Source organism: Dendrobates tinctorius, unplaced genomic scaffold, assembly GCF_039654945.1.
Source record: "Dendrobates tinctorius isolate UK_male_01 unplaced genomic scaffold, ASM3965494v1 ptg000133l, whole genome shotgun sequence".
NCBI classification, from domain to species: Eukaryota; Metazoa; Chordata; class Amphibia; order Anura; family Dendrobatidae; genus Dendrobates; species Dendrobates tinctorius.
Genome location: NW_027361801.1, coordinates 11,777,660 through 11,803,689, shown reverse-complemented (window position 1 = coordinate 11,803,689; position 26,030 = coordinate 11,777,660). Strand labels below are relative to the sequence as shown.

Sequence of the window (26,030 nt, the reverse complement as noted above, 5' to 3'; positions counted from 1 at the left end):
AATGAGCAGAGTCTTCTTGTAACTTTTAGATTTGTGGAAATATATTGACATTTTCCTTGTACTGCTGCAGGCCTAGATAAGTTTCTGTATGCATCTACCCTGTCGTTCTCTCAGGGGGTGAGCGGCTGTACCATATTTCTTCCAGGAGACTGCATTAGTATGTTCTTGCTCGGTCAGTGAACTCTTATCACACTTGCCACAGAGCACACAGCGTCTCCTGTCTATACGAACGATACAGGAAGAAAGTGAGGGACTCTAATGTGAACAGAGAAGTTTTCAAAATTAAGAAAAATATATATTTAAAAGAAAATCTCTTCTACATACTTAAATATTTTTGATAAAACTAAAATTAAATACATGATACAGTGCGGTTAAGTCCTTGAGCATTTTTAGAGCCGTGTCTCATAGGCATCCTGTTCAGCGCATAATAGTGAGTCATGCCAGCTCCTCGTGATGTTTGTTCATTTATTTTCTAGCTTTGTATTTTTGCAAGAAATGAAAGTATTTGCCATTGTGAGAATTGTGGAAATATTCACAGGCATTGCTAAAGTGAGCTTTCCTTGTCTGCTGATCCTGTACTCGTGGCCACAGTGGGTACGTCAGTGAGGTGGGAGTGATCCAGTACTGAGATACAGATGCGACTGTGGGAGCAATATCCCAGGAAGAAAAAATTAATTTGTTTTTATTTTTTAATGAAAACTTTGAGTACCGTATGTTCCCTTCTAAATAGTCTACAATTATATTGAAGATTTTTTTTTAGCTTATGCTAATTGTAATGCAAATAGGAAATTATTCTTGTCCTCTGCTAATTTACAGTTAGGTCCATATATATTTGGACAGAGACAACATTTTTCTAATTTTGGTTCTAATTCAGATGCAGTTGAAGTTCACACTTTCAGCTTTCATTTGAGGGCATCCACATTAAAATTGGATGAAGGGTTTAGGAGTTTCAGCTCCTTAACATGTGCCACCCTGTTTTTAAAGGGACCAAAAGTAATTGGACAATTGACTCCAAGGCTATTTCATGGACAGGTGTGGGCAATCCCTTCGTTATGTCATTCTCAATTAAGCAGATAAATGGCCTGGAGTTGATCTGAGGTGTGGTGCTTGCATTTGGAAGGTTTTGCTGTGAAGGAAACAACTGGTCAAAGGAGCTCTCCATGCAGGTGAAACAAGCCATCCTTAAGCTGCAAAAACAGAAAAAACCCATCCGAGAAAATGCTACAACATTAGGAGGTGCAAAATCTACAGTTTGGTTCATCCGGAGAAAGGAAAGAAAGCACTGGTGAACTCGTCAATGCAAAAAGACCTGGGCGCCCACGGAAGACAACAGTGGTGGATGATCGCAGAATAGTCTCCATGGTGAAGAGAAACCCCTTCACAACAGCCAGCCAAGTGAACAACACTCTCCAGGAGGTAGGCGTATCAATATCCAAATCTACCATAAAGAGAAGACTGCATGAAAGTAAATACAGAGGGTTCACTGCACGGTGCAAGCCACTCATAAGCATCAAGAATAAAAAGGCTAGACTGGACTTTGCTAAAAAAACATCTAAAAAAGCCAGCACAGTTCTGAAAGAACATTCTTTGGACAGATGAAACCAAAATCAACCTCTACCAGAATGATGGAAAGAGAAAAGTATGGCGAAGGCGTGGTACAGCTCATGATCCAAAGCATACCACATCATCTGTAAAACACGGCGGAGACAGTGTGATGGCTTGGGCATGCATGGCTGCCAGTGGCACTGGGTCACTAGTGTTTATTGATGATGTGACACAGGACAGAAGCAGCCGAATGAATTCTGAGGTATTCAGAGCCATACTGTGTGCTCAGATCCAGCCAAACTGATTGGTCGTCGTTTCATACTACAGCTGGACAATGACCCAAAACATAAAGCCAAAGCAACCCAGCAAAGAAGTGGAATATTCTTGAATGGCCAAGTCAGTCACCTGATCTCCACCCAATTGAGCATGCGTTTCACTTGTTAAAGACTAAACTTCAGACAGGCCCACAAACAAACAGCAACGGAAAACCACCGCAGTGAAGGCCTGGCAGATCATCAAAAAGGAGGAAACACAGCGTCTGGTGATGTCCATGAGTTCAAGACTTCAGGCAGTCATTGCCAACAAAGGGTACTAGAAATGAACATTTTATTTACAATTATTTAATCTGTCCAATTACTTTTGGTCCCTTTAAAAACAGGGTGGCACATGTTAAGGAGCTGAAACTCCTAAACCCTTCATCCAATTTTAATGTGGATACCCTCAAATGAAAGCTGAAAGTCTGAACTTCAACTGCATCTGAATTGTTTTGTTTAAAATTCATTGTGGTAATGTCTAGAACCAAAATTAGAAAAATGTTGTCTCTGTCCAAATATATATGGACCTAACTGTATATTGAACATTTATGCATGTATGTTAGAAAGGGCAGATAAGTGACAAAATGGGAAACTGCATAATCATTTGATAACAAATTGATTTATTCTTATTCATATCTACTCTATTAAAGTGAAACAACTTTTAATATAGGGTTCCATTCAGGCTTTCGTGTAGATCACTTTCCTCCAAATGTATAGCTGTTTATCTGGTTGTACGGCTGCATTGGATAGCCTGAAGCATTTCAAGACCAGGCACGTTTTCAGGTTTTTTAGTACATGTGGTTTGAAGATTTAAACAATCCCCCAAGAATATACCGCTCTTTAAATAATTTATGCATCTTTTTTTCCATCATACTTGGGACTTAACGTAATTTTTATGTTATCATATGCTCTTATTTTTTTTTCCGCTATCGGTCAGTGGGAAAATTAAAATGTCTGTATTTCACTTTTAATAAAATAACCATAAAGGATTACTAAAAATACATTACTAGTATCAGTATTTTTTGGACTGACGGTTATTTGTTTATTTTTTTTACATTTTATTTTTATTAATATTTCATTTTTCATATATTGTGCCACCCATAAGATACCGTAATAAGACGTTTGAGGGGTATTTCAACATTTAAATACTTTTTATTTATTTATTTTTAAAATACTGATTTCTCCTGTAACTGGGGCTGGTATATTAGCCCCAGTTAGAAAAGAAATTCATCCACCTGGCTTCATAGCAGAGCTGACTGGGACTGAGCAGCTCCTTCTTTCTCCCTACACCCAGCGCTCACATGACCTCTGGGTCCAAGGAAAATGCATTGTCAGTGTTTCCTATTACTTTATACACCGTGCTTGATTTGTCTTTTTTTTTTTCTCCTTCAAAGATCATAATTACAACAGCTAGATAAGTATTAATTTTTCTACTACAAAAAGTTTAAGTATAGCCCCAGCCTTAAGAGTTGCTTAGTCACCCCGACAAGGTTTGAGGTGCGCATTGATTGATTAAATGTACTGCTATAATTATGTCAGCCGTGGCAGTCGCTAAATCAGCCGTGGCAGAAAAGGGGACTGACTTGGCCCATATAGTGAGCCATTCAGCCAGACCCCCTTCAAGCAAACTGGATGCTATTTTATACTTGCTGGGAAAAAAACACTTAATCCCGATTTTTGAAGACTGACAGCACTTTTGTAGTATAAATTAGGATGCATTTGTCCACAACACTATACCACGCCCCCTCTCCATTATGCACCTTGCACTTCAAAAGGTTGATGGAGCTGACAAGGAATGGTGTAAAAATACTAAAAGCTGTTTTATTTTTGTGCAACTGCAAGTTGCGCAGAAATTTTGTGAAACTTTGAAATGTTGCACAAAAATTCTGGGAAAAATCTGTTCATTAAAGGGCTATTCTCAGGTTATCAAATTGCTTTAATTACCGTATATACTCGAGTATAAGCCGACCCGAGTATAAGCCGACACCCCTAATTTTGCCACAAAAAACTGGGAAAACTTATTGACTCGAGTATAAGCCTAGGGTGGGAAATGCTCCATAGATTATTCCCCCATATGCTGCCCCCATAAGAAGCTCCATAGATTATTCCCCCATATACTGCCCCCATAAGAAGCTCCATAGATTGTTCCCCCATATGCTGCCCCCATTAGAAGCTCCATATTGTTCCCCCATATACTGCCCCCATTAGAAGCTCCATATTGTTCCCCCATATACTGCCCCCATTAGAAGCTCCATATTGTTCCCCCATATGCTGCCCCCATTAGAAGCTCCATATTGTTCCCCCATATGCTGCCCCCATTAGAAGCTCCATATTGTTCCCCCATATGCTGCCCCCATTAGAAGCTCCATATTGTTCCCCCATATACTGCCCCCATTAGAAGCTCCATATTGTTCCCCCATATATGCTGCCCCCATTAGAAGCTCCATATTGTACCCCCATATACTGCCCCCATTAGAAGCTCCATATTGTTCCCCCATATACTGCCCCCATTAGAAGCTCCTTAAGATTATTCCCCCATATGCTGCCGCTGCTGCAGCATGTAAAAATAAAAAAAATGACATACTCACCTCTCCGTCGCTGGGTGTCAGATTCTCACCTGTCCTGCGTCCATGGCTGCTCACCGCTATCTGCCACGTCATCAGTCAGTGACGTCCAGACTGCAGGGGGCGCGGCGCGCACTAATCACGTCACCGCGCCCTCTGCTGTCTCAAGTCACTGACCGATGACAGACAGCAGCAAGCAGCGATGGACACAGGACAGGTGAGTATCGCTATACTTACCCGTCCTGACGCTGTGTCTTGAGCCCCCAGCTTCTCCGCGCTCTCTCTTCCTGCCTTCAGCGGTCACGTGGTGCCGCTCATTAAAACTCATGATATGCGCATATTCATGAGTTTTAATGAGCGGCACCACGTGACCGCTGAAGGCAGGAAGAGAGCACGGGAAAAAGCTGGGGGCTCAAGACACAGCGTCAGGACGGGTGAGTATGACCTGACACCCCCGCCCCCCTCCCCCTCTGACCCCCCGGTGTATATGACTCGAATATAAGCCGAGAGGGGGACTTTCAGCCCAAAAAAATGGGCTGAAAATCTTGGCTTATATTTGAGTATATACGGTAGATAGTATAAAAATAAACAAGGTTGCAAGTGACTTACTATTTCTATCTGCTATCATTCTGCAATGACAGCTTTTATCTTTTACTAGATGGTAGCCCGATTCTAACGCATCGTGTATTCTAGAATATGTACGTAGTTTATTTATGAAGTTTTAATAATAATGCAATAATGCAACCCCCAATCTTGATATGCATGGTCCTCTCACCCCCGCAATCCTGATATGCGTGGTACCCCTCCCCCCCATCCTGGTATGCATGGTCCCCTCACCCCCCTATCCTGGTATGCATGGTTCCCCTCACCCCCCAATCCTGATGTGCATAGTCCCCTCACCCCCCAATCCTGGTAAGCATGGTCCCCTCACCCCCCAATCCTGGTAAGCATGGTCCCCTCACCCCCCAATCCTCGTAAGCATGGTCCCCTCACCCTCCAATTCTGGTAAGCATGGTCCCCTCACCCTCCAATTCTGGTAAGCATGGTCCCCTCCCCCCCCCCCCCCCTTTACTGGTATGCATGGTCCCGTCACCCCCCTTTCCTGATATGCATGGTCTCCTCACGCCCCAGTCTTGATATGCATGGTCCCCTCACCCCCTACCCCAATCCTGATATGCATGGTCCACTCACCTCACAATCTTGGTAAGCGTGTTCCCCTCACCCTCCAATCCTGGTATGCATGGTCCTCTCACCCCTCAATCTTGGTAAGCATGGTCCCCTCACCCTCCAGTCCTGGAATGCATGGTCCTCTCACCCCCCAATCCTGGAATGCATGGTCCTCTCACCCCCCAATCCTGGAATGCATGGTCCTCTCACCCCCCCAATCCTAGAATGCATGGTCCTCTCACCCCCCCAATCCTGGTAAGCATAGTCCCCTCACCCCCTTTTCCTGGTATGCATGGTCCCCTCACCCCTCTTTCCTGGTATGCATGGTCCCCTCACTCCCCCTTTCCTGGTATGCATGGTTCCCCTCACCCCTCTTTCCTGGTATGCATGGTTCCCCTCACCCCTCTTTCCTGGTATGCTTGGTCCCCCTCACCCCCCCTATCCTGGTATGCATAGTCCCCCTCACCCCCCAATCCTGGTAAGCATGGTCCCCTCACCCTCCAGTCCTGGAATGCATGGTCCTCTCAGCCCCCAATCCTGGTATGCATGGTCCCCCTCACCCCCCTTTCCTGGTATGCATGGTCTCTGTTAAAATAAAAAAGCAATCTCCTTTCCACGCGCCTGGCCTCGCGGCCCCAGTAATGTTTTGCGCGAAACACTGCTGATGACGTCGCGCTCTGCCAATCAGCGGCAAGAGCAGCTTACTGTTACAAACAGCTGCGCCTGGCGGCCGCGACCAATCAGCGCAGCGGGATTTCGTTTACAGACAGACACTATATGACGAATATATATATATATATATATATATATATATATATATATATATATATATATACACTCACTGGCCACTTTATTAGGTACACCATGCTAGTAACGGGTTGGACCCCCTTTTGCCTTCAGAACTGCCTCAATTCTTCGTGGCAGAGATTCAACAAGGTGCTGGAAGCATTCCTCAGAGATTTTGGACCATATTGACATGATGGCATCACACAGTTGGCGCAGATTTGTCGGCTGCACATCCCTGATGCGAATCTCCCGTTCCACCACATCCCAAAGATGCTCTATTGGATTGAGATCTGGTGACTGAGGAGGCCATTTGAGTACAGTGAACTCATTGTCATGTTCAAGAAACCAATCTGAGATGATTCGAGCTTTATGACATGGCGCATTATCCTGCTGAAAGTAGCCATCAGATGCCTGTTCTTAGCTGAGAGGAGTGGTACCCAGTGTGGTCTTCTGCTGCTGTAGCCCATCTGCCTCAAAGTTCGACGCACTGTGCGTTCAGAGATGCTCTTCTGCCTACCTTGGTTGTAACGGGTGGCAATTTGAGTCACTGTTGCCTTTCTATCAGCTCGAACCAGTATGCCCATTCTCCTCTGACCTCTGGCATCAACAAGGCATTTCCGGCCACAGAACTGCCGCTCACTGGATTTTTTTTCTTTTTCGGACCATTCTCTGTAAACCCTAGAGATGGTTGTGCGTGAAAATCCCAGTAGATCAGCAGTTTCTGAAATACTCAGACCAGCCCTTCTGGCACCAACAATCATGCCACGTTCAAAGGCACTCAAATCACCTTTCTTCCCCATACTGATGCTCGGTTTGAACTGCAGGAGATTGTCTTGACCATGTCTACATGCCTAAATGCACTGAGTTGCCGCCATGTGATTGGCTGATTAGAAATTAAGTCTTAACACACAGTTGGACAGGTGTACCTAATAAAGTGGCCAGTGAGTGTGTGTGTGTGTATGTGTATATATATATATATATATGTATATATATATATATATATATATATATATATATACACACAGTCATATGTAAAAGTTTGGGCACCCCTATTAAATTAACCTTTTTTCTTTATAACAATTTTGGTTTTTGCAACAGGTATTTCAGTTTCATATATCTAATAACTGATGGACTCAGTTATTTTTCTGGATTCAAATGAGGTTTATTGTACTAACAGAAAATGTGCAATCTGCATTTAAACAAAATTTGACTGGTGCAAAAGTATGGGCACCCTTATCATTTTCTTGACTTGAACACTCCTAACTACTTTTTACTGACTTCCTGAAGCACTAAATTGGTTTTGTAACCTCATTGAGCTTTGAACTTCATAGCCAGGTGTATCAAATCATGAGAAAAGGTATTTAAGGTGGCCACTTGCAAGTAGTTCTCCTATTTGATTCTCCTATGAAGAGTGGCATCATGGGCTCCTCAAAACAACTCTCAAATGATCTGAAAACAAAGATTATTCAACATAGCTTTTCAGGGGAAGGATACAAAAAGTTGTCTCAGAGATTTAACCAGTCAGTTTCCACTGTGAGGAACATAGTAAGGAAATGGAAGAACACAGGTACAGTTCTTGTTAAGCCCAGAAGTGGCAGGCCAAGAAAAATATCAGAAAGGCAGAGAAGAAGAATGGTGAGAACAGTCAAGGACAATCCACAGACCACCTCCAAAGACCTGCAGCATCATCTTGCTGCAGATGGTGTCACTGTGCATCGGTCAACAATACAGCGCATGCATAACGCCTTTTTGTGTGACCAAACAACTCAATCTTTGTTTCATCAGTCCACAGGACCTTCTTCCAAAATGTAACTGGCTTGTCCAAATGTGCTTTTGCATACCTCAGGTGACTCTGTTTGTGGCGTGCTTGCAGAAACGGCTTCTTTCGCATCACTCTCCCATACAGCTTCTCCTTGTGCAAAGTGCGCTGTATTGTTGACCGATGCACAGTGACACCATCTGCAGCAAGATGATGCTGCAGGTCTTTGGAGGTGGTCCGTGGATTGTCCTTGACTGTTCTCACCATTCTTCTTCTCTGCCTTTCTGATATTTTTCTTGGCCTGCCACTTCTGGGCTTAACAAGAACTGTACCTGTGTTCTTCCATTTCCTTACTATGTTCCTCACAGTGGAAACTGACTGGTTAAATCTCTGAGACAACTTTTTGTATCCTTCCCCTGAAAAGCTATGTTGAATAATCTTTGTTTTCAGATCATTTGAGAGTTGTTTTGAGGAGCCCATGATGCCACTCTTCATAGGAGAATCAAATAGGAGAACTACTTGCAAGTGGCCACTTTAAATACCTTTTCTCATGATTTGATAAACCTGGCTATGAAGTTCAAAGCTCAATGAGGTTACAAAACCAATTTAGTGCTTCAGGAAGTCAGTAAAAAGTAGTTAGGAGTGTTCAAATCAAGAAAATGATAAGGGTGCCCATACTTTTGCACCGGTCAAATTTTGTTTAAATGCAGATTGCACATTTTCTGTTAGTACAATAAACCTCATTTGAATCCAGAAATATAACTGAGTCCATCAGTTATTAGATATATGAAACTGAAATACCTGTTGCAAAAACCAAAATTGTTATAAAGAAAAAAGGTTAACATTAATGGGGGTGCCCAAACTTTTACATATGACTATATATATATATATATATATATATATATATATATATATATATATATATATATATATATATATATATATATACACAGTCATGGCCAAAAGTATTGACACCCCTGCAATTCTGTCAGATAATACTCAGTTTCTTCCAGAAAATGATTGCAAACACAAATTCTTTGGTATTATTATCTTCATTTAATTTGTCTTAAATGAAAAAACACAAAAAGAATTGTCCTAAAGCCAAATTGGATATAATTCCACACCAAACATAACAAAGAGGGTGGACAAAAGTATTGGCACTGTTTGAAAAATCATGTGATGCTTCTCTAATTTATGTAATTAACAGCACCTGTAACTTACCTGTGGCACCTAACAGGTGTTGGCAATAACTAAATCACACTTGCAGCCAGTTAACATGGATTAAAGTTGACTCAACCTCTGTCCTGTGTCCTTGTGTGTACCACATTGAGCATGGAGAAAAGAAAGAAGACCAAAGAACTGTCTGAGGACTTGAGAAACCAAATTGTGAGGAAGCATGAGCAATTTCAAGGCTACAAGTCCATCTCCAAAGACCTGAATGTTCCTGTGTCTACCGTGCACAGTGTCATCAAGAAGTTTAAAGCCCATGGCACTGTGGCTAACCTCCCTAGATGTGGCCGGAAAAGAAAAATTGACAAGAGATTTCAACGCAAGATTGTGCGGATGTTGGATAAAGAACCTCCACTAACATCCAAACAAGTTCAAGCTGCCCTGCAGTCCGAGGGTACAACGGTGTCAACCCGTACAATCCGTCGGCGTCTGAATGAAAAGGGACTGTATGGTAGGAGACCCAGGAAGACTCCACTTCTTACCCCGAGACATAAAAAAGCCAGGCTGGAGTTTGCCAAAACTTACCTGAAAAAGCCTAAAACATTTTGGAAGAATGTTCTCTGGTCAGATGAGACAAAAGTAGAGCTTTTAGGGCAAAAGCATCAACATAGAGTTTACAAGAGAAAAAAGAGGCATTCAAAGAAAAGTACACGGTCCCTACAGTCAAACATGGCGGAGGTTCCCTGATGTTTTGGGGTTGCTTTGCTGCCTCTGGCACTGGACTGCTTGACCGTGTGCATGGCATTATGAAGTCTGAAGACTACCAACAAATTTTGCAGCATAATGTAGGGTCCAGTGTGAGAAAGCTGGGTCTCCCTCAGAGGTCATGGGTCTTCCAGCAGGACAATGACCCAAAACACACTTCAAAAAGCACTAGAAAATGGTTTGAGAGAAAGCACTGGAGACATCTAAGGTGGCCAGCAATGAGTCCAGACCTGAATTCCATAGAACACCTGTGGAGAGATCTAAAAATGGCAGTTTGGAGAAGGCACCCTTCAAATATCAGGGACCTGGAGTAGTTTGCCAAAGAAGAATGGTCTAAAATTCCAGCAGAGCATTGTAAGAAACTCATTGATGGTTACCGGAAGCGGTTGGTCGCAGTTATTTTGGCTAAAGGTTGTGCAACCAAGTATTAGGCTGAGGGTGCCAATACTTTTGTCCGGCCCATTTTTGGAGTTTTGTGTGAAATGATCAATGTTTTGCTTTTTGCTTCATTCTCTTTTGTGTTTTTTCATTTAAGACAAATTAAATGAAGATAATAATACCAAAGAATTTGTGTTTGCAATCATTTTCAGGAAGAAACTGAATATTATCTGACAGAATTGCAGGGGTGTCAATACTTTTGGCCATGACTGTGTATATATATGTATGCAGCATGGAAAACTGCTGTATACATACATAATATATAAAAAATATATATATATATATATATATATATATATATATATATATATATATATATATATATATATATTATAATATATATTATGTATGTATACAGCAGTTTTCCATGGAGTCCGGCTTCTAATGCCTGGATAGTGTGCAGAAGGGTTAACTCTTAACATCCCAGTCAGCTCTCCAGGACATTGAGTTCTATACAACCGTTAGCTTCTCACCTCTCTCATCTTCTGGAGAGATGCAGCTATAAATCACAAGTCCCTTGGTTTTCACAGCAGGTTTCCTAATGACAGCTGTTGCTGTCTTGAGCTCTGTGCTTGTTCTTATGCTCTGTTAACTTTGTGTGATAGCAGAGTACTCTCCAGAACAAACCACTGCTGACTGAATGTGTTCTAGCAGAACTTGTGCTGAGCTTTATAATTCTGCTATCGTCAGAACGGTCACTCAAGGAGGAGAGTCCGCCTTGCTAGAAACTAAGAAGTGAGGAGGCTGTCGGGAGAGTGCAGAGCTCGGAGCTGAGACCACATGAGAATACGCCTTTAATCTTGGCCTAAGACTACCAAAATGGGGAGGTCTGCATTATCATTTTGCACTGTAAACCGTGAAAACGAGCATAATTTGACTGAACCCGGATTTAATATCTGTAACACATCTGCAATGTGTGAATATGATTTTCAAAATTTCATCCACTGCTTTGGTAATGTAATACACAGTGGATTTCAAGTCCAGTAAAGTAAAAAAACAAAAAACACTCATCTGACTTGTTTGCTGATTACCCAGCAAATCTAGCAGAGCCTCCAAGCAGAAATGTTAATCAAAGTGAATTGTGTAATGGATGGCATGTGTCTAGGTACCTGATTTCTTTGTAGATTGAGCTGCATTCACTGTTGGAGCAGGCATTTGAGCGGTTTTTCGATAGCATTTTATTTTCTTTCCTTTTTTGATCTGTTGATAATATGTATAGCTATAAAGGAGGAAAAAAAAGCAATCATATCGTCTAGGGGAAATAATGTGGATTTTCACTCTTTTCACTTTCTTTGTCTTCTTCATTACAGGGATTTGACCAGTTACGAGTAGAAGGCTTGCTTTGTGATGTTACGCTTGTGCCTGGTGATGGGGATGAAATCTTTCCTGTTCACCGAGCTATGATGGCATCCTCAAGTGATTACTTCAAAGCCATGTTTACAGGTGATATATGATAGTGTGCCGTCAGCTGTGCGAATGGTGGGATATGTATAAGCAATCCCAATTATACTGATTATTTAGCAGTTACAGGACCAATGGCAGCCTGTTGTGATATATATGTAAAATATATACTTGCCTTGTAATGTCTTCACATCCTGTTCCGTCCAGATGTGTCCGGATCCCAGAATTCCAAGCAGCAGAAGTTCACCAACCACCATAGTGGAACACCCAAGTGATGGGGTGTCTCAGTATGGAGTTTGCTGGTGGTACCAATCTCTTGTACGGTACCACCAGCAGAACACCGTCACACACACAAACACACACTGTATACGTCATACGCAACACAGACAAACACACACTGTATACGCCGTATGCACCACACACACAGTTTACGCCATACACACACTGTATATGCTGTACGTGACACACACACACACACACACACACACACACACACACGCTATATGCCGTACACACCACACACGCGCGCGCACAAACATACACACAAACTGTATACGCCATACACAGCCTTTTGTGTGGTACCATAAGAGAGTGGATAGATGAGTGAGCACATGGGGGGGGGGGAATTCTCAATGCTGCAAAGCCTGCTCTCATCATGACATAACTACCCTCCCAACTAGTATATAATAAATCACAACAGGCTGCCATAGATTATATGAGCATGAAAAATGAGGATCAATGAACTCATGGAGATCAACATCCAACACTGCGGAGACACCATCACATGTTTCTCAACACAGTGATTCTAGAGCAATGCCCCATCCCTTATGGGAAATATGTAAAAACATGCAAAACACAAGCTGCGGAGACACCATCACATGTTTCTCAACGCAAGCAATGACTAGCCAGGTCTTTCCCCGGGAAGGGCAGTCTCCAATGAAGGAAACCACCTATGCCAAAACATGGTATCCATCCACAGACAGTTGTTTCGGGGTATTGCCCCTCATCAGTGTTTGGCATAGGTGGTTTCCTTCATTGGAGACTGCCCTTCCTGTGGTTGTTCCTTCCCAGGGAAAGACCTGGCTAATCATTGCTTGCGTTGAGAAACATGTGATGGTGTCTCCGCGGCTTGTGTTTTGCATGTTTTTACATAAATTATATGAGCAACAGGTATATGAATGTGCCCTGTTCCATAAAGTGACTTAAAATCCACACATTTAACATGCACAAATATCTACTTTTACAAGCAATGCTTCCTAAGAAGAAGTTTACCTCTCTGGTATGGCAATCGTTGTGGGACTGTGGCATGCCACAACTTTTTTTTCCTTTTATAAAAGTCCAAGAAAATAGCCTGTTTCTGAAATTTGGCATATAGAGGACTAGTATCATCACGTGTACAAGACCTAAGTGAGAAATATGAAGACTTGAGAACACAAGCGTGCAATATTTTTTTTTCTACCTTAGCCCCTTAATGACCAGAGCTTTTTCAGGGTTTTGCGTTTTCGTTTTTCTCTCCCCTTCTTCCCAGAGCCGTAACTATTTTTTTTTCCGTCAATATGGCGATGTGAGGGCTTATTTTTTGCTTGACGAGTTGTAGTTTTGAACATCATCATTGATTTTTACCATGTCATGTACTCGAAAACGGGAAAAAAACTCCAAGTGTGGTGAAATTGCAAAAAAACTTCAATCCCACACTTGTTTTTGTTTGGGTTCACTAAATGCTAAAACTGACCTGCCGTTATGATACTCCAAGTCATTATGAGTTCATAGACACCAAACATGTCTAGGTTCTCTTTGATCTAAGTGGTGAAAAAATATTCCAAAATTTGCTAAAAAAAATAAATAAATAAATTGCACCATTTTTCGTGATCTCGGGTTGGGTGAGGGCTTATTTTTTGCGTGCCGAGCTCACATTTTTAATGATACCACTGTTGTGCAGCTAAGTTCTTTTGATCGCCCGTTATTGCATTTAATGCAATGCAATGTCGCGGCGACAAAAAAAACGTAATTCTGGCGTTTTGATTTTTTTTCTCGCGATGCCGTTTAGCGATGGGGTTAAACCATTTTTTTTAATTGATTTGGCAATTCTGAACACTGCAATGCCTAATGTGTATGTGATTTTTTTTTTTTTTTTTGTATTTTATTTTGAAGCGGGGTTATTTAAATTTTTTTTTTTTTTTTTTTTCATTTTTTTAAAAAAATTTTTTTCAACTTTTAGCATGCTTCAATAGCCTCCATGGGAGGCTAGAAGCTGCCATAATTTGATCGGCTCTACTACATACAGGCGATGCTCAGTTCTCCTCTATTTAGCAGAATGACAGCATTGCTTTGCGTGCCGACCAACGATGATCCCTGATCAGCGGTACGCGAATTTCCGGCCAATGGCCGGAAGCACTTGTTAAATGCTGCTGTCAGCGTTTGACAGCGGCATTTAACTAGTTAATAGGCGTGGGTGGATCGTGATTCCACTCGCGCCTGTTGCATGCACATGCCAGCTGTTCCACTTCTCAGCACGTGACTTGGGGTTGCGCCTGCAAGGGTTAATCTATCTCCTCTCAGTCCAGTATTCAACCTCTGTTCTATGCTGCAATGGGAGCATAAATCACACCCCGCTCATACATGCTGCCACCACTCACCGAATACACGGGCTGAGTATTATTAGAATATTAGAAATTTGACAAACATTTTTTAATAAATTGCAATTTTCAGACTTTGATTATCCCTATAATCAAGATAGGCATACCCTACAATAACATTAATATTTCCCTCATATCTGCTTTACATCAGCACCATTTGTAAAATGTTAGCATTTTAGATGGTTTAAAAATGTAGCAGTAATTTTTCTTTTTTTTTTTTTTTTTTCAAGGAAATTTACAAAACTTATCTATTTAGGGAACTATTAAGTTTTGAAGTGACTTTGGGGGTCCTACGTATTGGAAAACCCCCAAATGTGAAACCATTTTAAAAAATCGCACCCCTCAACATATTCAAAATTGCTTTCTACCACATAATTCTTCTCTTTACCATTAGGTTTATGACATCATGTGATTAAAAACTGACTAGCTGAAACCTTCTAAGCTCTATGTAGAAGCAGGTAGTCTCTTTTCCCTTCATGACCCATGAGTCACTGCAAAAGTCCCTGGGAGGGAGAGGCGGGAGAAGCTGACTCAGGTGGTTAAGAGGGAAGGATAAATGCAGGGACAAGAAACTTCCGGTTTCCACATAGAGAAAAGATAAGAATTAACTGGGTAGAAAGGCAAAATGAGCAATTGTAAGTACACAGTGCTATATAATATGATGCTTACAATATATTGAGAGGATAACAATTTTGATGTGAGGAGGAGCAGTGCTGCTTTAAATTTGACCCGGTCAGTTTAAATTTTGTAACTGAGTTCATAACTTTTTTGCATTCTTGAATACTTTAATAGTGTTTTACTACTGTGCTTTTATAGGAAGCAAATGACCTGAACGCCTGTAATGTAATTTACTAGGTTGTTCCTTGTCAGTGCATAAAATCGAAATACTTTATTTTTTGCCTGCAGACAGTGAATGCAATTTATGTGGAAGAACTTTCCATGTAACATATAAGCCTTGAATAATTAAAAGTATGATTTAGTTTTACACCCTATGCATATTCTGGTGTCGACTGTGAACAAAGGCATTTAATGGACTGTGTTTTCTTTAACTGGTGCAAATCTTAAAGATAATTAAAATTTAGTCTGATTTCTTGTTTAGGTGGAATGAAGGAACAAGACTTAATGTGCATTAAATTACATGGCGTGAACAAAATTGGATTAAAGAAAATTATTGATTTCATTTACACTGCAAAACTTTCCCTGAATATGGATAATCTTCAAGACACACTGGAAGCTGCAAGCTTTCTACAGATACTGCCAGTGCTGGACTTCTGTAAAGTATTTCTTATATCTGGGGTAAGACCAAAGAACTAGACTCTAACTTCCGATCTTAGTGTTCATCTGACATCCGATCTTCGTGTACGATTTCTGTCTTTCACTGAAAGCATTCATACCCATTACATTATATGGGTCTGTTCATGTATCCATTTTTTTTTTTGCGCATTGAGTGGTTTGCAAAAAAAAAAATCACGGCGATATACAGTGAAGGAAATAATTATTTGATCCCTTGCTGATTTTCTAAGTTTATGCACAAGAAAAGAAAGGGATGGCACTCACACTCACACATTGCTCCCCTGCTGAAGATTTTAATGTGCCAAGAAACCATGGATTTTACAGGACGGTGAGTGCCATCCCTTTCCTCTCTTGTGCATGGATTTTGGATTTGTTTTTCTGGATGAGCACCTATACGTCCAGGCATATGAGCTTAGAGCATTTGTGATCTCCACAGGGCTGTGGAGTCGGTAAGCCAAACCTGCGACTCCGACTCCGACTCCTCAATTTCCCTTACACCGACTCCGACTCCAACTCCGACTCCACGACTCCGACTCCGACTCCCACACATATTGCTTATATTTGAGTGAAAAATTTATTGTAGTACAATGTGAACCTCAGACATTTAATCATTTTTATGATCCAATAATCAAGATATTTAGATAGAACAGAATATATATTGGTGTACTACCCGGTTTTCATTCTTTTTGGTACAGATACGATATGGATAGACAGATATGGATAAATGGATAGATAGAACAGATTTCTAATCTGCTTTTGCTATTGAAAACATTATCTATGAGCTCAAAAACCTTTCAGGTGATGCGGTTTTTTAAAAAGATGATCAGCTTTTGCAGCTGAAAAACGTATCCTCAAAAAACACAGGAAAAACGCTGTGTGTGAATGTAGCCTTAGATCAGGAATAGAACAGCCATTTATAGGACATTTCATAACTTTCCCAAACTCCTATGAAAAAATATTCAGCACATCCTGCATTGAATTACTGTACCCAATTTATTATATATTTTAGGAGTCGGAGTCGCTCCATTTTATACCAACTCCAACTCCGACTCCGACTCCACCAAAATGAGCACCGACTCCGACTCCACGACTCCGACTCCACAGCCCTGGATCTCCATGAGGGGGTAGACAGTGTAGTGGTTCAGCGGTGCGGATTATTTTTTTTCTTTGCATTGCTTTTGTAAGTTTGCCCACTGACAAAGACACGAACAGTCTATAATTTTAAGGGTAGGTTAATTTTAACATTGAGAGATAGAATATCAAAAAGAAAATCCAGAAAATCACATTGTATAAATTATATACATTTATTTGCATTTTGCAGTGAGACTGAAGAATCTGCTGAGTTTTGGGGTGCCAGTTACTAGTAATTAAAAGGAACTACTGGATCTTTAAAAGGGGGTTTATTACAAACAAGGTATTTACAATGACATACATAAGGGAAGTCTAACTAAGAGGAAAGGGTACAATTAAAGGGAAGAAGTTATAGGAGAGGGTAGTAGAAGCAGGGATGTGGGGAAGAGAGAGATATAAATCTGATCCTTACATATATATTAAACCAATATACATCCACACCCACATACAAGCCATGACTCCACCCTTGCTCCGGTATCCTTTGTAGTAGAGTGTCCAATCATCTTCTCCTTGATGGCGTCCTTGGATTTAGGATAAAGTCCTGGTGTCGAAAGGCCTGAGGGCATTCAGTTTAGGCCAAGACTAGATGTCCATCTGAAGAACAATGGCTTGTACTTCACCTCCACATTGAATGTGTGTCCAAGATAAGATGTTCAACTGAGGAGTAATAGCTTATACTCCCAACCACACGGGTTATGTATCCTCCAAGAGGTTGGAGACACAATGTCCATCTACAAAGTAGATTCCCTTTATTGAAATAACAAAGGACTTTTCAATACTGGACATAATTGCCTTCCTGTGTAATGACAACTTAGATCTTATGGTCAGTCCCTTTGATGTAGGTTTTAGCTGTTATGTAGTGCTCAAAGAATGTTCATTGCCCTTATAATATATAAACTGTCCATGTTGGCTCCAACAGAGACATAAGTATTTGATCCCTCTGGCAAATACTTAATACTTGGTGGCAAAACCCTTGTTGGCAAGCACAGCAGTCAGACCTTTTTTGTAGTTGATGATGAGGTTTGTGCACATGTCAGGAGGAATTTTGGTCCACTCCTCTTTGCATATCATCTCTAAATCATTAAGATTTTGAGGCCGTCTCTTGGCAACTCGGAGTTTCAACTTCCTCCATAACTTTTCTTTGGGATTAAGGTCCGGAGACTGGCTAGGTCACTCCATGACCTTAATGTGCTTCTTTTTGAGCCACTCCTTTGTCGCCTTGGCTGTATGTTTTTGGGTCATTGTCTTGCTGGAAGATCCCGTCACGTCCCATTTTTAATGTCCTGGCGAAGGGAAGGAGGTTGTCACTCATGATTTTACGGTACATGGCTGCATCCATTCTCCCAGTGATGTGGTGAAGTAGTCCTGTGCCCTTAGCAGAGAATCACCCCAAAAACGTAATGTTTCCACCTCCATGCTTGACAGTGGGGACTGTGTTCTTTGGGTCATAGGCAGCATTTCTCTTCCTCCAAACACAGCAAGTTGAGTTAATGCCTCAATTTTTGTCTCATCTGACCATAGCACCTTCTCTCAATCACTCACATAATCATCCAGGTGTTCATTGGCAAACTTCAGATGGGCCTGCACATGTGCCTTCTTGAGCAGGTGGACCTTGCAGGCACTGCAGGATTTTAAACCTTTACGGCTTAATGTGTTACCAATGATTTTCTTGGTGACTGTGGTCCCAGCTGCCTTGAGATCATTAACAATTTCCCCCCCACGTGTAGTTTTAGGCTGTGTTCACACGTAGCGTTTTTTCGCCTTTTTTTGCGCGGATTTGCCAAAAAATCAGCTCAAAAATGCTTAAAATAGGCTTCCCATTCATTTCTATGCACTTTGCACTTTTTGTGCGTATTGCTGCGTTTTTTACCGCGAAAAAACCGAGGGGAGATTTTTCATGGTGCCCCAGATCGATGTTGATTGACAGTCATTTTGTATTTCTTCCATTTCCTTACTGCTTTGTGCAGGTCTATGATCATGTCCCTGACATCCTTAGAAAGTTCTTTGGTCTTGCCCATGTTGTAGAGTTTAGAGTCTGACTGATTAATGGAGTCTGTGGACAGGAGTCTTTTATAAAGGTGACTATGTAAGACAGCTGTCTTTAATGCACGTAATGAGTTGATTAATAGCATCTAACTGGTCTATAAGAGCCAGAACGCTTAATGGTTGTAGGGGATCAAATACTTATTTCTCACTACAAAAATACAAATAAATTTATATAATTTATATAATGTGATTTTCTGAACTTTTTATTTTTGATATTCTTTCAATGTTAAAAATTATCTACCCTTAAAATTATAGACTGTTCATGTCTGTCAGTGGGCAAACTTATAAAATCAGCAAGGGATCAAATACTTATTTCCTTCACTGTAACCGATTTTGAGCCGAGTCATGTATCAAACTCGCCAATGCAAGTCCATTGGTACGTGGAAAAAATCAGACAGCACTTTGATGTCATTTGTGTACTGTCCGTTTTTGAAAGACTGATCGGAGAAACTGTGACGGTGACAAATGACACAGACCAAACTCAGAAGAAAGTCCGAATGAAAAACACTGATGAAACTGTGACCTTTTTTGCGTAAGAGAAAAATCACTGATGTCTGAATGATCTTTTAGTGATCTAAATAGGTATTTATTAATATAAATTCTTAAGTACAAACAGAATCTTTTAGCTACCAGCATACCTGTTGGTTTTCTTTATTTTTTCCAACAAAATACGCTTCAGAAAAATGCCAGTATTGTTTTTCCTGAAGCAATTTTTCTGTCTTCTTTAGCAGCTTTGCTGCTGGCGTTATTTATATTTTTTTAAGTTGTATATAGTAATAGTGAGCGGCCTGAAGAATGGACCCGTCACTTCTTTATACTGCTTTGCAAATTTGAAAGCCTGAAGCTGTTAAAAGGAGTTCAAAAGGACAGAACATAAACACAGCAATGGAAAAATGACGTTTTTATTCTTTTACCGCTTTTTTAGGCTGGTTCCAGTCAGAATCTACCTGAAAAGACTTCATGTGTGCATACTCCTATGCACATTTCTCCATGCCCCTTCTCTTTTGCTGTTCTGTCTTTGTAAGGCTAAGTTGCCACAATGAGTATTTGGTGAGTTTTTGAGATTTTGATGTTGCAGATTTTCTGCACCCATTAATACAATATATACTTGAGTATAAGCAGACCCAAATATAAGCCGAGGCACCTAATTTTGCCATGAAAAACTGGTTGAGCTTATTGACTCGAGTATAAGCCGGGTATGCATTGTCCCCTTATAGCCCTGTCCTGCTATGCGTGGCTCCCCTCCCTGCTGTCCTGCTATGCGTGGCTCACCCCCGTCACTGTCCTGCTATGCGTAGCTCCCCCCATCGCTGTCCTGCTATGCGTGGCTTCACCGTCCTGCTATGCGTGGCTCCCCTGTCCTGTTCTGGTATACGTGGCTCTCACACACTGTCCTGGTAAGCGTGGCTTGCCCGTCCTGTCGTGGTATGCGGGGCTCCCCTGTCCTGTCCTGGTATACGTACTTCCCCCTCGCTGTTCTGGTATGGTTTGCTTCCCCCCCCCCCCCCCCCCTGTAGCTGTCCTGGTATGCTTGGCTCCCCGTCCTGGTCTGGTATACGTGGCTCCCCCGTCCTGTTCTGGTATACGTGGCTCCCCCGTCCTGTTCTGGTATGCGTGGCTCTCCGTCCTGTCCTGGTATGTGTGGCTTCCCCTTCCTGTCCTGGTATGCGTGGCTTCCCCGTCCTGTCCTGGTATGCGTGGCTTCCCCATCCTGTCCTGGTATGCCTGGCTTCCCCTTCCTGTCCTGGTATGCGTGGCTTCCCCTTCCTGTCCTGGTATGCGTGGCTTCCCCTTCCTGTCCTGGTATGCGTGGCTTCCCCTTCCTGTCCTGGTATGCGTGGCTTCCCCTTCCTGTCCTGGTATGCGTGGCTTCCCCTTCCTGTCCTGGTATGCGTGGCTTCCCCTTCCTGTCCTGGTATGCGTGGCTTCCCCTTCCTGTCCTTGTATGCGTGGCTTCCCCTTCCTATCCTGGTATGCGTGGCTTCCCCTTCCTGTCCTGGTATGCGTGGCTCCCCCTGTCCTGTCCTGGTATGCGTGGCTACCCCGTTCTGTCCTGGTATGCGTGGCTCCCCCCGTCCTGTCCTGGTATGCGTGGCTCCCCCCGTCCTGTCCTGGTATGCGTGGCTCCCCCCCCTGCTGTCCTGCTATGCGTGGCTCCCCCCCCTGCTGTCCTGCTATGCGTGGCTCACCCCCGTCACTGTCCTGCTATGCGTGGCTTCCCCGTCCTGCTATGTGTGGCTTCCCCGTCCTGTCCTGGTATGCGTGGCTCCCCCGTTCTGTCCTGGCATGCGTGGCTCCCCCGTTCTGTCCTGGCATGCGTGGCTCCCCCCGTCCTGTCCTGGTATGCGTGGCTCCCCCGTTCTGTCCTGGCATGCGTGGCTCCCCCCGTCCTGTCCTAGTATGCGTGACTCCCCTGTCCTGGTATGCGTGGATCCCCCGTCCTGTCCTGGTATGCGTGGCTTCCCTTGTTGCTGTTCTGGTATGCGTGCCACCTGTCCCATTATTGTATGCGTGGGCTTCACCCGACCCATCGCTGTATGCATGGCTTCCCGGTCCCTTCGCTGTATGCATGGCTCCCCCGGTCCCATCGCTGTATGCATGGCTCCCCAGTCCCCTCCTGGTATGCATGCTTGCTATTACAAAAAAAAAAACCTCCTACTCGCCCTCCTACAGCGTGCCCTCGCAGGATCTCGCTGGTGCTGGCAGCTCTTGCTGTGCTGAGCGATCACATTTCACCGCTCATTAAGGTAATGAATATGCGCTCCACGCCTATGGGAGTGGAGACGCGTGCATATTCCTTACCTTAGTGAGCGTTGCCACGTGAACACTGAGCACAGGAAGAGCTACCGGCGCCAGGACCAGCAGAGATGCAGCGACAGCATGGAGGAGGGCGAGTATGATGTTTTCTGAAAGCCGGCGGCTGCAGCTGTCACTGTGTGTACTATTTAGCAGCGGCACAGGCTTTAGCCACAGCCATCGGCTCCTGCCGCTGCTCCGCCACTCCCCCGCTGGCTTTCTGGGACAATGACTCGTGTATAAGCCGAGGGGGGCGTTTTCAGCACAAAAAAAGTGCTGAAAAACTCTACTTATACAAGAGTATATACGGTAGGTTACTTGCATTTTTTCACAAATCTGCAACATCAAAATCTCATCAAATGCTCCTCTTGGGAACATAGCATAAGAGTCCGATCAAATGGCCATAATCAGGAACTGTCTCACACCCTAGAAATCTTTAGGCCCATATCCTACCTCTGGAGTGCACAGCACCATGCACACACCATTTCCATGTGCATTTGCTCTATGGCTTTGCTTACATCACTTTTTTTTTTCTTTTGTGTCTCCTTTTAGCATATATGCCAGGAACAGTTACTGAAGTATACTTTATACAGAGGCTGTCATGGCTATTCCTCATCCTCAGGCTATCTATTTACCTGATACGATTTCTTTTTTTTTTATAGCTTTTTATGGTGTATCCATTATTGGATTCATACGGCTGTATGAAGGCTCAGGAGAGTCACATCCGCAAATTGCATACATGATTGGTTCCATCTATTCGTCCGCATAATGGTAAAGCGCAAAAGCGACCTTTACCAGACTAGTGCATGCTGTGATTATTTTTCCCATTGATCATCGGTCCCTATGAGAAGTTGCTCGTGTGCATTAGTGCGTGGATTATTATTGGGTCAGTGTACCGTCTGTTGAACTCATGGACAGCACATCTTAAAAGGATCCCATTATAATCTATGGCATTGGCGCCCTATGGTCATATTTAGTGTGAACGTCCGGAGAATCCCTATGTAAAAGCTGAATAAAAAAAAAAAAGTGGTAATGTTGCCTGAGCTGTCATCTGACATTCATTTATGACACTGTAAGCATCAAACTCAAGTATCTGTAGGTCCTATCATATAGGGTTGTCACATGAGACACTTATCGCATAGTGTCCCAGCCCTATCTCCAGGATGGGGGTCACTCCAAACTTGTGCCCGATCTGGAGTGACAGGAGAGGTGACGGCACACGCTCCAGCTCTCCATTCATTGCTGTGTGAGTTCCGTATACAGCCGAGTGAACTTGCTAAGACACTGCCCTTTTAATAGGACTCTGTTTTTTTAATACTGTGCATGTATACCATATATACTCGTGTATAAGCCGAGATTTTTCAGCCCATTTTTTTGGGCTGAAAGTCCCACTCTCGGCTTATACACAGGTCATATACCTGGGGGTCGTTGGGGGTGTCAGCTCATACTTGCCTGTCCTGCCGCGGTGTCTGCAGCCTCGCTTCTCCACTGTCTCTCCCTTCCTGTCTTCAGCGGTCACGTGGTACCGCTCATTACCACTCATGAACATGCGCATATTCATGAGTGTAATGAGCGGTACCACGTGACCGCTGAAGACAGGAAGGGAGACAGTGGAGAAGCGATGCTGCAGAGACCGCGGCAGGATGGGTGATTATAGCGATATTCACCTGTCCCCCGGTCCATCGCTGCTCACCGCTGTCTCTGCTGCATCCTGTGTCAGTGACGTTTAGACAGCAGGGGGCGCGGTGACGTGGTTAATGCGCGCCACCCCTCTGCCGGCTGAACAGTCACTGACACAAGAAGCGGCAGACAGCGGCGATGGACCCAGCAGAGGCGAGTATGGCATTTTTATTTTTTTTTTTGAGCAGCATATGGGGCATATTCTATGGAGCAGCATATGGGGGCATATTCTATGGAGCAGCATATGGGGGCATATTCTATGGAGCAGCATATGGGGGCATATTCTATGGAGCAGCATATGGGGGCATATTCTATGGAGCAGCATATGGGGGCATTTTCTATGGAGCAGCATATGGGGGCATTTTCTATGGAGCAGCATATGGGGGCATTTTCTATGGAGCAGCATATGGGGGCATAATCTATGGAGCAGCATATGGGGGCATAATCTATGGAGCAGCATATGGGGGCATAAACTATGGAGCAGCATATGGGGGTATAGTCTATGGAGCAGCATATGGGGGAATAGTCTATGGATTCCACCCTTGGCTTATACACGAGTCAATAAGTTTTCCCAGTTTTTTGTGGCAAAATTATGGGGGTCAGCTTATACACGTGTCGGCTTATACACGAGTATATACGGTAATGTATGGGATCAGGGTTTAAAAAATAGAATTATTGCAAGTTATTTTTGACATTCATGTAAGTGAATTTTTCAACAAAATGAACATATGTGCAGCCTACATATCTGCGTCATCGTGCAAAATACAAAGGTTAGTCCCCCATAAATATATGAAGGGCATAAGAAGAGATCCCACAATAGTAATTAATTTAAAAGGTATATATTTTATTAGAAACAATTCTAAAAACAGAATGAACAAACAGCAAGATAGTCATGACAGCGGACACCGGACCAAATAATTACAATAGGCTATAACATCATTCAATGTGGTACAATATGTTTATATACAAACAATACTGGGATCCAGAAGGAAAAAAATCACAGAAAATACCGGGATCATTAATAAACTAATCCCCTAGCACAGTGGCCATATTAAAAGTGACCCATAAAGTTTACTGCATAAATTATATGTACCATACACATGTAAACATAGCTCAAATGGTGCTAACAGGCTTCACAATTAAGCCTTACAAATACAAAAGCCCCATCCCTATGTAACATATAAGTTAGTCCATGATTATCAGGTAGTAAGAATCAAGTACAAGGAAGGAGCAAGAAAATATATCTACCTGTAGCACCAAGATCTCCGGGTGTCCCCTCACCTCGACACGCGTTTCGCCGCCAGCTTCTTCCGGGGGCGTGTCCGGATGAGGGGTGAACGTGTTTTTATATGTCAGATGGCCAATCATGAATAGAAGTGAAGGGGGTGGAGTCTGTAGGTATGATCGGCGCATGATGCGCCCGCCCGCCTCCCATGTGCTCACTTCCTGCCGATGCTCAATGACATGCAAGCAAAAGGGCTGCGTGTCAGTGTATGAGCATCATCGGAAGCGGTGGAGATGCGAGAGGATGCACATGCGCACTACCGTCTGATCACCCCTCAATGAAGGAGATTCTGAGAACAAATGCAGGACGCAATATGTGAAGTAAAACAAATATAACATAGTAAGCTGTGAGGCAATGTATAGATTATCAAAAACAGACCAATAGAAAATAATAAAATGTATACTGTGCACTTCATGTGAATATTAACAACCACCATACATAATTTATAGAAAAGTTATAATATGTAATATTGTTCCCTATATAAGAAAAAAAGAAAAAAGGCCTACCATATAAAGGAATGTAAATATACGAATATTTAGTTCTCCATAGTGAACATATACAATATATCTCTCTATTTGAAATATATCAATCCATAAGGGGCAATATAATTTGATACCCAAATTATGAAAAAATACATTGCAAATTAGCATAGGTTAATGATGGCTTAAAAAAGGGACACACAAGTCAAAATTTTATAACAATGCAAAAAATGCATAATGTGACAGGTGTATTTATTAAAGTGACAGTGCATATAAAATTATAATGACAAAAATACTATATCATTATAAAAAAACCCATCCATATTATTCATGAACATATGTAGAACATCCATAGGATGAAAAAAATAGGAGACTCCAAAATTGTCTCTTTTTTATCCGCCCCTTGCTCATACGCAGCTGCATACACCGATATGGACTGCCCAATACCATTGCTCACAAAACCTATAGAGAAACTGAATAAAAGGTAGAAAGTTAGAATAAGGCCTTAAAAACACTTAAAAACAAAACAGAATTCAATTCTCCCCACCACTGAAAAAAGGCTGTGGATTTACCGCCTAGGTACTCTTAGTCCTGCTGGTTTGAATGAGAACATGGATTTTTCATCCTTTCTATAGAGGTATTCCTTTTTAGTGGTGGGGCTGATCGCTGCAGGAAAGGCCAGGACTTTTTTTTGGTCGCTGGTCTCCCGCTGGCCACCACGCATCGCTACGTTTGACAGGGGGGAGACCAGCGATCTGCTGGTAACTAATGTACA

General features: G+C 42.6%; 1 protein-coding gene across 4 annotated transcripts in view; it reads left to right on the top strand.

Annotated features, from left to right (window-relative positions):
* Nucleotides 1–26,030, top strand: part of KLHL13 (kelch like family member 13) — a 151,078-nt gene that overhangs the window by 83,105 nt on the left and 41,943 nt on the right. For all 4 annotated transcript variants that reach the window (XM_073543476.1, XM_073543477.1, XM_073543478.1 and 1 more), the window contains 2 exons: nucleotides 11,819–11,951; nucleotides 15,645–15,841. In XM_073543476.1, the coding sequence (XP_073399577.1) occupies nucleotides 11,819–11,951; nucleotides 15,645–15,841 (330 nt within the window). The remainder of the gene's footprint in view (nucleotides 1–11,818; nucleotides 11,952–15,644; nucleotides 15,842–26,030) is intronic.